The sequence below is a fragment of the Gaeumannomyces tritici genome, assembly GCF_000145635.1.
Source record: "Gaeumannomyces tritici R3-111a-1 unplaced genomic scaffold supercont2.2, whole genome shotgun sequence".
Classification (NCBI taxonomy): domain Eukaryota; kingdom Fungi; phylum Ascomycota; class Sordariomycetes; order Magnaporthales; family Magnaporthaceae; genus Gaeumannomyces; species Gaeumannomyces tritici.
Window position 1 is genome coordinate 4,195,063 of NW_008804546.1, and position 12,810 is coordinate 4,207,872.

Here is a 12,810-nt window from a genome sequence, read left to right on the forward strand (position 1 = left end):
CTAGAGGCATCTTCAATTGGGGTGGCAAATTGCAGATGGAGTCTACTTCGCGTTCGCGGCCTCTGTGAATGTCATTTTTATGCTTCTTCCTAGGTGGACGTTGGCCTTCTCGCGTCAACCGTACCCAACTTGCACACGTCTCCGGCGACAGGCGCCTGAGGCTGGTTAGAGTTCCCGCATGGCGGTGGGTGAGGTGACTCGCCAAATCCGGTGGCCACAGAAGGTGGGCATACAGTTTGGGGGGCTGACATAAGCATGGTCTGGCTACTTCAGCGCCCTCTCCCTCAAATAAAAGAAACTTGGTCGGCTACAACACCAAAACAAGCAGCAGCACCCGGCGCCGCAACGAGCGAAATTGGCCGCCGCGCAGAGGAACAGACTACAAGACCCAGAAAAGAGGACGGGCAGCTACGACACGCAGGCCCTGCAACAGCCAGGACCCGTCCGCCTTGAGCCGTCTCGTCTCTCCCTTTCACCGCCCACCCTTCGCTCACGGGAGACGCGTGGGGCATTGGACTCTTGCAAGGCGCCCGGCAAACCCGTCGCTGTTCGATCGCCAGCGCGTCCGCATTTGACAAATCTCCGCCCATCTCCCAGAAGAGGGAATAAGGCTCTCCGCTCACGGTAGCAAGTTCGGGGGAGAAGTCGGAGATTTTTCGATAGACATTTGAGAAACAGAACAAAACAATCACCAGACAAGTGAGAGGAGAGGAACAAAAACAAGACAAACGCTCGCTTGCTCGGAAAAAGGGCCAGCCAGGAGGAGGGCTGAGAAGATCGACCACGCTCGTGCCGCCGACAAACACAAGAACAGACCGCCGCAGCTTCGTTGCCCAGCATGTCCAACAACAACGTCGGCGCCGTGTATGAGAAGATCATCGAGAATGTCCTCGAATCATCTACGGTCGACTTCGAGGAGAGCGGTATCGATCTGGCCGTCATGCAGGAGCTCAAGCAGGTACGTCGGGATTTTTCGGCATCAACCGACTTTCCATTCCCTCCTTGCTACTCCGTCATTCGCGTGTTTTCTCCATCATCAAACAATCACAAAAGGCCGCCTGTCAACGAAGTGGGGTGAAAAAGAAAAGAAAGAAAAAAAACCGCGCAGCGGCCACGATCGCCAAAGCTGGCGACCGTCGCTGTGCCTGTCATCTGCTCCGACATGTGTTGGGTGTCTCTCGCTGCGCTCTGCTGCCTGGGTGGCAGCCCGAGAGAGGGAGCAGAGAGGAGGGGTGGAGAGTGGGCTGGTTTCGGGGGGCGGTCATGGACTATTTGGGGCCTTTTTAACCTCCCTCCTTGCCCCTCAGCTGCTGCACACCCACCCCGGCCGAGCGTTCTCATTGGAGCGTTTTCTCCTTGGTCACGTGCTCTGCATCTTAGTCACCTTGCACCCCTTTGGGTCATCGCTATCACTCCCCAGGCTGGCTGGGTGATATTCATGTGTGTCTCGTGTTTTATGTCAAGAGTACGTGCTGACCCCAAGCCCCCCACCGCAGGTATGGCAGCAGAGACTCTCGGCCATGCAGGTCGCCAGCTTCCCATGGGATCCCAAGCCCGACCCTCCGCCCGCTCCTCAGCCGGCCGCCCCTCCGGCTGATCCGCCGCCCGTGGCCAGCTACACGCAAGCCACTCTGAGCCCGCCGACTGGTGCTCAGGCTGCTCTTCCCATGCCAATGCCCATGCCCATGCCCGCTCCTCAGGCGCCCCCGTCTAACGGCATGTACACCAACAATGAGCTTGGCCCTGGTGGCGACGCTGTCGTCAAACAGGAGCACGGTAGCCAGCCGAACCCCATGATCCAGCACTATCCGGGCCCGGCGCACGGCGCCCCAGGTGCCGGCCCTACATCGCTGGCTCAGCAGCGTGCGGTACAGCAGCTCGCCAATCAGTATGGACAGCGCGCAGCCGCGTCTATCAACGCGCTCAAGACTGGGCCTCCGGCCCAAGGCCAGCGACCCCATCTCCCGCTTCCGGCCGGTCAGGCTCCCCAGAACGCGGAGCAGTATCGCCAGCAGATGCAGGCACAGCAACAGGCGCAGCAGGCGCAGCGTGCGCAGCAGCCCAACGGCTCCCTCGGACCTTCCCAGGTCGACGGCCCGGCCGCCGATGACGATGGATTCGAGGGCGTCATGTGCCAACGGGAGCAGGACGGGAGTCTCCGTGAGCTCGGCCGTGTCGATATCGATCGCATGATGCACAGGCAGATGACCGCCGCTGCCCGGCGCATGGAAGGCGGCGGCCTGATGGTCCCGCTCAAGGAGGCCACCAAGCACAGCAAGCGCGCAGGCAAAATGCCCGAAACTTCGGTGTCTTCGGCGCGCCCGCGCGGCCTGCCTCAGGTGGACGGTGCTGACAATGACATGCGAGAGGAGGACCTGGACGACGCTATCAACTCGGACCTGGACGATCCTGAAGACGACCTTGACGACAGTGACGAGGACGGTGATGAGGGCCAGCAGATGCTGTGTCTCTATGACAAGGTCCAGCGCGTCAAGAACAAGTGGTCAGTACCCATAGGCCCGAACTAAGCATGCGCGCACTCTTCTTTGGAAAGGTCTGACGATGGTGTGATATACAGGAAGTGCACCCTCAAGGACGGCATCCTCACCGTCAACGGCAAGGAGTACGTCTTCCACAAGGCGACTGGCGAGTACGAGTGGTAAAGCAGGGCTGCCAGCGATGGACAGGACCGGAACAGAATATCGATGCTGCAGGGAGCTGGTGGTCAGCCAGGAAGGAACCCAGGCCGTTTTTGGTTGGCAACTTCAGCTTTGGAGGCTGATCCTCATCGTTTCATGGCTTCCCCTCCGTCTCCATGTGCCGGGAATATATGCCAAAGTGTCGTCTAGGTAGGCGCCTAGACAGCAGCGGCTGCTAACGACGACATCCTTTCCTCTTCAGACCATGGGTGGGATTTTGGCCGTTCGTCTTTTCATAGTTATCCAGTCTACCACAAAGAGATGGCGGCGGAACACAACCTAGCTTGACGAGTCTGGCAGAAAAACAAGGGCCGCCGCATTGTCATTTCCCGCGTGCTCTAGATCCCCTCCAGTTTTATTTTCCACATGATTTTCCCCTTCTTCTACTTCATCTTCTCCATTTTTTTTTAACACGTCGGCAACAGCAATTGTGTATCATATACCAAAGAACAAGAGAGAGAAAAAAACAAACAAACAGGAGACGGTGGCCTGGTTATTTTCCTTTCTCGCAGAAAGAGTGTCTTACAGCAGCAACGCCTGGAGAAACCGCATTTCTTTCAATGCCTTTGTCAGCAACCATAACGAACACACACACACACACACACACACACACACACACACACACACACACGCACGCACGCACGCCTGCCCGCCCTGTCCTGCCTGCCCTGCCCTGCCCTGCCCTGCCTCCTGGCACGGAGCGGAGCACGTCGTGGTTTGGTCGGGAGCAAGGCTGGCTTTGTCATGTACGATGGATGGGTACTGTAGCCAGCCCTGAGGGCCGGGGCCTAGGGGGCGACAGCAAACCCGCGGGAGTTTTCCTCCTCTGGAATATGTAGCCCCTCCTCTCCCCCTTTCCCCCTATTGCAGCTAATGGCTGGCCAAGTTAGCGTGACGGTTTGCCAACACACACCCGACAGTCCCACAAACCCTGCTTCTGCGGTCCCTGTGTATGTGACACGAAAAGCCGGCCGTATTGCCGTGCATACGCAAGTGTCCATGTACACATGTACAGCATACGCAGACGCTACCTACTCGGGTGCGGCGGTGTCCAGCTATCTGCTACGTGCTTGATGACTCTGCATCTTTGGCTGTTGGCCGCATCCGCTTCGGGCAGTCCGGGCGAAAGTGAGCTATATCGCGCCCGGTCTTATACAGCCCTACTTATTCCGGCTTCGGTAGGAGCTAAGATGGGACGCATCCACCCACCGACCACTCTGAGGGAACCATCCATCTCCGAGGCTGAGGAAGAAAGAAGGGAAAGGGGATAATATCCCGAATACGAATGATTACAATGGAAGGTAAGGGGGGTAGCTGAGTGGCACGGTGATAGCGAGGGACAACTGGAGGCCAAGGACAGTCGCTCTCGGTGGATCGGACAAAAGAAAGAAAAGAAAAGCAAATTTAAATCCCACCAAACCGGTTCTCATCTTACTAACGCGTCCGATGGACGGAGGGCAAGATGGAGTTGCGGCTCCACACCGGCAACCCCATGTCGTGTTGGTTTCTTTCCGTCTTGGGTTTCCTTCCCTCCTCTGTCCATATTTCTTTTAACGCTTCCTTTTCCCCCAAGATCCTTGGCCAAAAGGAATCGGAGTGGCACAATAAGCGAGAAGGAATGTAATCCAGAGCAAGGACAAGACAAAGGACATGAGGCCCCCAATCGCTGGCACACCCTGACCAAGAATCCCGAAAGAGTGGGACGGACCCCCGCCGTCAATCCGGGCGGGTGACACAAGGGAGGATGGCCCCCCTTCTGTTTCGAACATCCATGGAAGGGGTGGGCGGTACCATTCGGCCGGGACGGGCTACTCGTGCGGTACATGCTGAGAGCGCGCTTGCAAGGAGGAAAAAAGAGAGCCTACCCGAGGGGGGCGCTGACGGCGAGGTAGAGCGGCGGCACCGTCCTCTGCCAAGGGCTCCGTAAGCGACCAGACCCTTTTCTTTTCCACTATTGCGCCGTGGACCCGTCATGGAACCCAAGGCAGCAAGCATGCAGTGCCGCCGTGAGTGGAATGCAGCTCGTCAAAGCAAGGTTGCGATAGATGCATCGTCTTTTTGCTGACCCGGAAGCGGTGGGCTTTATCGCCTGTGCGGCTCAAGCCAATGGCGGGGGAGCATGGACATCCCTCATGGGATGGGCGCTGGATGATGGGCTTTAACGGAACGAAAGAGGAACAAAATGGGTCGTGGTTGCAGCAAGTCAGCATCACCCACCATCTTGTTGAGCGCTAGGCTGACCGCCTCAACATGATATCCACCGACATGAAGATGCAAACGGGGGACAGCTTCGCGAAACTGGGCCACGTACACAGGCGCTCGCACTCGCAATCCCTCTGAGAGCCCCTTGCTAGCATATCATACCAGCGGGTGCGCGCCCGGGAGCCCACGACCATCAGACGGGAATCGCTTCAGTGTAGGCAGACGGCTGGATCCCCGCATTGTGATGGCCGACTAGCGTCCGCGTGGAGTGTGTGTGCGTGAATGTGTGTGTGTTGACCAACCAATGGCGAGCAGTCAAGGGCATGTGCCGGGGGTGCCTCTGCTAGCGCCTGGTTCAGACCAACATGAGCGCGGAGGATCCAAGGTGTTGGGTTCGCGCTGGCGCCAGACTATTTGCAGGAGAGCTGGGCTTTTGGTGTACATATGCCTCCGTGTTTGGCTTAGCAGGAATTTGGGCGACTTGGAGGTGCGGTGCCAGCACCGCATCGTCACCATTAGACCGCCTGCTGTGTGACCCGAGGACTCTGTTGGCGATTTTCAGCTCGGGCCGTCAGCCAGATGGACGAGCGGGGTGTCATCTAGACCTCCTCGCAGCTGGCCGTGATAGGGGCGGATGCCTCGAGTAGGATTGCCGGTGGCAGCGCCTCGGATCGGACTAGCGATACGATGAGGTCAACGAGGGCTGCAGCTGAGGCTGCCGGCGGACAAGAGCCTGTCATTACAGCATGCAATAGTTTGGTGGCGTCTGCATTCCAGAAAAGCCATGGCCAACGTGCACTGTCCTGTCGATTTCACCAACAGAGCATCGTGATGGCCGACCAACATGCCCCTCGAGGTTCTCCAGTGGTTTCGCTAGCGACGATGGGACGAGGCAGCAAGTAGGGAGGCGAAAGAATGGACAACGCATACATAGAGGCATGCATAGGAATCACATCGCCTGAACGAGGTGGGTGAGGTGGGTGGTATGTGAGGATTGTAGATTGTAGCGATTACTAGACATTCTTGGTAAGGCCCGAGTCAGGTTGGAAAGCCAGGACAGGCCTACATATGCGTGCATAATAAAAAGCAAAGAGCACGCACATTGCCTGTGAGGGAGAGAGGGGAAAAGGGCGAGTAGAGATTCGGGATGTGCAGATTGGGAGCGCGATACATCAGGTGGTGGGTGACGAGGGCGAATGCACTGTAGTAGGATGCGAGTAGCGTTGCATCTCGCAGAGGCTGTTGGTTGCTTGGCGCCGCGCAGGAAACCATGCGGCCTCGTACCCTTGGCACCGCGCGTTTTGGCCTCGAGGAAATGAGCAGGGGGGGAAGAGAAGCAAAGGAGCTAGAGGAGAATGAAGAATGGCTGCCCAGGCTTACCAGATTTGAGAGACAATGGCACCGCGTGGGGTGGACGATAATGTAGATCAGCCAGAAAAGTGTGGCCTGCAGCCGTTCGGGTGTTCGGTTTGGCTGTGGTGGGCTGTTGGGCTGTGGTGATGGCGGTGTTGGTGGTGTGTGTTGTGTGGGTGTGTGGGTGGGTAAGGTAGGAAGGAACCTTCGTGAGGGTTGCGGAGCAGGGAGGAACGTCTAGCGTCATCCGACGTCAACACAGACGTGCGCGCCAAAAAAAACGTGCTACTGCACGCATGGGCTTTCAAAGAGTTTTAAGCTGCTGCCTGTATCTTTAAGTGTGGAGTTAATGCTCGGTATCATCGTCATCTGTGATTCCCAAGGATTGGCTGATGGCAATTGTTTGGCTGTCTTTGTCTAGGCTGCACCTTCTCTTCCCGCTTTCCCGCAAAGAATACCTGCCAGGTACTTCGATCCATCACCACCACCTTCCTTCCCGCGAATCTGGCTCTGGCTAGACCTTGTCCTCTTGGCCACGGAGCGGCAACGCCGTACTGGCACCAACCCACCTGGAGACCAGAGTTTCGGGGCATTGCTGTGGCAGGGGTACCTGGACCATCATTCCCACAAGGGCGCATGCTGTTTGTTCGAGGATTGACCTGGTGATCGCTCCACAAAGAAAGCCGCCGGCTGTAGCCGCCAATAGAAAAAAAAGGGGGGCCCGGAGAGGAACGCAATCTTGATAGAAGAGGAACCGTCACGACATCATGGCTGGGGGTGGGTCAGACAGGTTGGCTGGTGCTCCCAACCGGCCCTTTTTCGTGTTTTTGTCTGGTTGGTTCATCAATTTTATTTTCCTACCTTCCCGGCTGCAACCACTGGCCGGCGCCCCAGAAACAAAGTCCATTCGACGGACAGATCGGGCGGCATGTCAAGAACCAGCAGGGATCGCTCCTCTTGTCAGGGCTGTGAGCAAGGACCGTGTTTTCCATGAATCCCGTCCATCCATGCAGCAATGACGGGGATGCATCGAAGGAGGGGCTCCTCATCTCTCCGCTCATGGAAACAAGTCGGCGTGGTCGGCCACCCATCCACCACGAAGCCCAGAAGCGGGTCGGCAATAAACAGGAACGGAGCGGCGGCTTTGGACTGATCGAGTGGGTTGTGCACGGCTAGATAGTACGTTTGCGATGGGATGTCGCTGCTGCTGTTTCGTTGCGGGCTTTCGCCGGAAAGCTGCGATAGCCCAAGCAGTCAATTGACGGCTAGCTGGTGGCCGCTGGAGCCCAGCAGGCGCCACCTGGCAGCAGCACAGCGGGCCATGGCGGGGAGGGGGAAGGGGTGCGGCGGCTTCGATTGCCATCCCAGAACGCATGGTCGGGTCTCCCTGGAAGGTCAGAGGTAGGGTAGGCGGAATGTGGAGACAGGCCCCGGTCTTGGGCTGTGCCTGCTGTGCCTGTTGTGTCTCCTCGCGCCCATCAATCGTTTGCGAAGGCGGTGGTGCCCTCGCTGCACCCAACCATGACTACCCCACCTTATACCGATTTGTACCGAAACAGTGTAAGAGGCCCGCTCTAGGGCCCACCCTCCCAACGGGAGTGTAGCATCCAATTCGAGCGACGTCGAGTCGGGGAGCGAATGGATGGAGGGGCAAAAAGTCCAGTGGCAGGCACGCAGGAGGCAGGCGCTCCCGGGGGGTGTGCGTGGTTAGAAGGATGGCACCCAAGCAGCCCGGTGGGCGTTTCTGCTGGGGGAAGCGATGCAGAAGCCATCCGCGAAGGAAAAAAAAAGGACACCGTCGATTCCCTATCCTCGATGCCGCAGAGCCAACCGGCGTGGCGCTGCCTTGCAGGGTTGGCTTGATTGAGAGGATTCCATGCATGCTACCTGCCGACCCAGGTACTTTCCTCTTCCATACTGTGCTGCCTCCATCCCTTCCATGCTGCTTGCTGCGTCTGTTCGTCCACTCGTCTGCTCATCTGACCGACCGGTCTCGCGTTGTTCCCCTTTTACAGCCAAAAATCCTGCCCAGCGTAACCAACGAGCGGACCAACCAACGTATACATACATGTACCCCAGGCCTTCTCTCCTGTCCGCCGCCTTCCCTCGCACCCTTTGCGCGCTCGCTTTACTCTCCCGATCCCACTCTTTCTGTGGGGGGTTCCGTCTCAGAGACGGAGCTAGTGGCAAGTGCGAATACCTCAAGGCGAGGGGAATAAGGGAGGAGGGGGAAGGAGAAAAAAGCAAAAAAAAAAAACACACCGACTCGACATCACCTCAGACCAGCCGTTTGGGACGTGGCTGCAGGGGCGTCAAACTAACCCGGCATATACTCCAGGCCTCCAGTACTTCAGTAGGTTGTTTACTGGGCCGCCTAGAGGTCCTAGAGGTCCACCGCGCTGTCCCTGGCTCCCCCCCAAAAAAATAAAAAATAAAAAATAAGACAAATAAAGCATGAGCCGGGCGCTCGCATCACACAGCTCTTGAAGGCGCTCGGGTATTTTAGCAAGGCATCCCGCCCTCCCGGCTTCTCGACGACAGCCCCTGGTCACAGCGTCGCACATCGCCCATCACCGCATACGAAGCCCCGGCCTACGGCAAATACCTCCCGCACTCCTTCCCGGCCTGGCCACCGCTCTTCGCCGCATCGTCACGCCTGCCGAAATCCACCTGCTGCTGCACCCACCCACCGCCTACATCCCATCTCGTCGCCGCATGCGCCTGGCAAACACCCTTGGCCTCGCCCTTGCTTAGCCATCTTTACGCCCGCAGCGTGGGCAATAAGCCTTGGTCCCCTCGACTGTTCCGCTCTCCCCGTGTCCGAATACACGGACGGAGCCCCGGACGCTCGACCTAGGGTGGCGAAATCGCCTTGTTGGGTCTCTTTGGTGCGTCATCAACTTGTTGTTGACCACGTGTAGGCAATTCTAGTGTGATATCCCACTACAGGCCTGCAGTCGTCCATTTCAGAGTCTCTCACTGCCTTTGTCCCTTCTCGCTCTCTCCTTGGGCACATACACCTACTTGTCTTGGCCGTTATTCGGTAGGTTGTACACACCTGAAATCGCACTCTCCGCTGAACCCCCTCCCCAAAAAACGGGCCCCGGAGTTCGATCTCATACGACAAGACATCCCTGCATATCCAACAATGTCTAGCGATTGCTCAGAGCTTTTGAGCCGCCAGCGCCCTCGTTTGTCCTGGGGTGGATGTACTAACTCGATCTCACACAGACCTCCCGCTTTGCAGCTCTATATATCTCCCCGTCGGCTCTCTCTTTGTTGCACATTACTTGACACACCCAACAAGGCTGTTGCGTGATGGTTGAGACCGCGGAAGAGACCCGCAATGGGCATCGAGCACTGAATCAGGATCAGCAGTAAGCGCTAGGGTCTGGATGGCTGTCGGCATGGGGAACTGCTGTGTTTGCGGCTAACAATGCGCGTCCAGAAATGCCTCAGAAAAGGCGCCGACAGAGAATCTAAGATGGAATTTGGGGAGGCTATGGCAGGTGTATCCTGTTCCAAATTACCTCTTCCCAGCAGACAAGGTGGGCGATCTAGAACCATGGCCTCGAAATCGAGAATACCGCTAACAGCCTTCTGGGTTTGTAGAAAGAGCATGACAGGCTTGATCTCTACTATCATATCTTTGATCTTGCCCTCCAGGACCGTCTTCCTGCCCCCGAGACTCGCGTGCAGGAAGGCTCACATGTCCTGGATATTGGTTGTGGGTCAGGCATGTGGCTCATGGAGCTCGCCAAGAAAGTAGGGTGAGTATTAACTCGATGGTGGCAGATGCGACAGCCAGCAAACACCAAAACTATTGCTTACCCAAGGCTAACGGCAACTTCCGCAGACCCAAGGATGGCTGCCTCCTCGTCGGTGTCGACGTGCAGATGAACCAACCTGAAAGGTAGGCAATCTGGAAAAGCGGCTCTCTGGGATTCGTCTGTTTCGTGGGGTTTTGTGGCAACTAACCAGTGCCGACATGCGACCTTCAGTATCCCATATACTGTCAGCTTCGAACGCGGCAATGTCGAGGAGCCATGGACGGACAACTTGGTGGCCCACGCGCCGTATGACTACGTCCACTGTCAGCTCATGAGGGGTGCCATACGATCGTGGTCGACAATGTACAGCAACATCGCAGCGTAAGTTCTTCTCATTCTCTCGTCTCTCCCCGCCTGAGAGAGACAGGTATGCTAAATGTCTACGACGACAGTAATCTGAAACCCGGAACTGGCGTTTTTGAGCACAAGGAGTTGGACTGGACCTTTCGGAACGACGATTATCCCCTTGCGCCGGGGTTGAAACGATGGAACGACGAGGTTAGCGAGGCAATGGAGCGGAACGGAACGCCATTGGGACCAGACCCGCCAGGGACGCGTGCTGCCCTTCTCGCCGCCGGGTTCGTCGACATCAAGGAGGATGCCGTCATGATACCCGTCAGCCACTGGCCTGATGACGAGTTTGGGCGCTTTGTCGGTCGGTGGTTCCAGCTCGCCCTGATACAGAGCTTCTGGCCAATGGCGCTGGGCCCACTTACACGCGTCGCGGGGAGGGAACCCGGGTACGTTGAGGAGCTAGACGATGCTGCCCAAGCCGAGGTAAGGTCGCAGAAGTGGACTACCGGCCTGTACTGCATTCTGTGAGTATCTCTTTGTTGCCCCTCAGCTTCGCGGTAAACTAACCGACCCATGTATAGCTACATATGGACCGCAAAGGTACCTCCGCGAGACTGAAAGTACGGCAGATGGAAGCCAGTCCATCCTCACCCCTCATCCGTTACCCACCCTATCCGCCTTTTCGATGAGCGAGTGCGAACCGCCTCTCAACTGTATTCTCATACCCAACTCTGTAACTACCACCTATCACGGAAGCCGTCTCTTGTTGGGTGGATGGCTTTCGGCCGGGGTCGCTATCCGGCAACTATTTTCGGATGAAACCAGAATGCATTCAGACCTACAAGTCACTCTGTAATACCCTGAGAGTTTACCCTTTTATCCTTGTCAACGGATACTGTCAACTATTTCTGAATGTCAGCAAAACGGCCGGTGATTATGTCATTTCCTCTGTGTTTCCCTAGCCAGCGCTTCCTTCTTTCCATAATGTTTTTTTTGTCTGTTTTACCTCCTCTATGCTATTTCTTGGGAGGGCTTTACTTCTCTTTCTTTTTCTTACCCACCCGGGATGAATCGGTTAGAGAAACTCCGAATGATTTTGTGTACTTTGTTTTGGTTTTCTGTACTTACTGGCTCCGGAGTTTGTATGGCGATGCGATACTGTGGCTACAAGAAAGTTGGGTAGCATGGGGCGATGGCCATAAAGCAGACAGCGACGGTACATGAATAGCAATGTGCTCGAGGTCCAAGACGTACACTTGTCGGCGGCTTTCCACTTTCCCGCCTCGTTCCCATGCACCAATCGGAGCAGCTCGCCCAGCGAGTTCCCCAGCCAGCGAGTGGCACAGCCAACATCGGCGCCGGCGGAACCGAGAACTCCAGCCCTGCGCCGGCCGCCATAGTCGGCCGCATAAACGGCCGGACCCCACTGCCAACAGATAGCGCCAACCGGTCGATGTTGGGTCATGGAGGCCAAGTTGCGTGGTATGGGTTGACAACGTGGCAATGAGTGAGATGGGGCCTCGCCAGTCGGAGCGGCGTTCCGGGGACGGTCCAAGGCGGTCGGCACGGCCAGAAGGCCGTTTCTGCTGGCCGTCGTCCCAGCAGAGTTACCGGTTTCCTTAGCTTGGAGTTCTGGCAAGCTGAAGTCACAGCCTGCTCACATGCACGGCCGAGCTTTTCGTGCGTGGCTGCAGCCGATCCCAGGACTCTCTCTATACGATGAATACTTGTTTTTCTCGATGTGAGCGAGCCGGCTGGCAGACAGGACAGTTCAGGTGACACCCCCATGTGTCTTGTGGTTCGATGGTTTTTTTTGTCCGTGTTCATTTTCATCTGCGCCATGATGTTGTTGATCAGCAGTGGAGGAAATGAAGAGACAGTGGTGTGACAGAGATGGGAGACCACAAACAGAAGCTCTCTCTCTCTCTCTCTCTCCCGGATCATCCCAACACATGGTCAGACAGGCAGGCAGGCAGGCAGGCAGCCGCCTGCGCCCGGCCGTCGGTTCGAGAAAAGCGACCGCTTTTAGCGACCGACACGAAAGCATGCAAGGTGGCACGGTGGGTATGTAGGTAGGTAAATAGGAAGGGCAGCGCGCGCAGTTGCGCGGGGCCCGCCACTCTTGTGTGTGTGTGTGTGTGTGTGTGTGTGTTTGATGCCAGCAGACAATGGGCGTTCGCCTCCGTTGCCCTGCGCCCGCTACCACACAGAAGGCCGTTGATTGCGGCCGCCGCTCCCTCTCCTTGTCCTCCACCCCCCACCTCAAGTGTGTGAGGTGGCATGACGGGCCTCCTCCCCCTCTCTCCCCACACACACACACACACACACACTCTCTCTCTCTCTCTCTCTCTCTCTCTCTCTCTCTCTCTCTCTCTCTAGACACATTGCCTCTCTTTCTTTCTTTTTCTCCCCTTTTTTCATCTCTTTTTTTT

General features: G+C 56.9%; 3 protein-coding genes across 3 annotated transcripts; 2 read left to right on the forward strand and 1 right to left on the reverse strand.

Annotated features, from left to right (window-relative positions):
• Nucleotides 1–260: 260 nt before the first annotated feature.
• Nucleotides 261–3,294, forward strand: GGTG_03966 (hypothetical protein). Its single transcript, XM_009221753.1, has 3 exons — nt 261–958; nt 1,497–2,503; nt 2,579–3,294. The coding sequence occupies exons 1-3, from the start codon at nt 839–841 to the stop codon at nt 2,661–2,663; spliced, it is 1,212 nt and encodes a 403-aa protein (XP_009220017.1). The 5' UTR covers nt 261–838; the 3' UTR covers nt 2,664–3,294.
• Nucleotides 3,295–8,489: 5,195 nt separating this feature from the next.
• GGTG_03967 (hypothetical protein) lies at nt 8,490–11,696 on the forward strand. Its single transcript, XM_009221754.1, has 8 exons — nt 8,490–9,297; nt 9,486–9,631; nt 9,703–9,802; nt 9,867–10,024; nt 10,111–10,167; nt 10,256–10,405; nt 10,477–10,902; nt 10,960–11,696. The coding sequence occupies exons 2-8, from the start codon at nt 9,573–9,575 to the stop codon at nt 10,994–10,996; spliced, it is 987 nt and encodes a 328-aa protein (XP_009220018.1). The 5' UTR covers nt 8,490–9,297; nt 9,486–9,572; the 3' UTR covers nt 10,997–11,696.
• On the reverse strand, nt 11,264–11,843 carry GGTG_03968 (hypothetical protein; the record flags this gene model as incomplete). Its single annotated transcript, XM_009221755.1, has 2 exons — nt 11,264–11,280; nt 11,507–11,843. The coding sequence occupies 2 exons, from the start codon at nt 11,841–11,843 to the stop codon at nt 11,264–11,266; spliced, it is 354 nt and encodes a 117-aa protein (XP_009220019.1).
• Nucleotides 11,844–12,810: the final 967 nt, after the last annotated feature.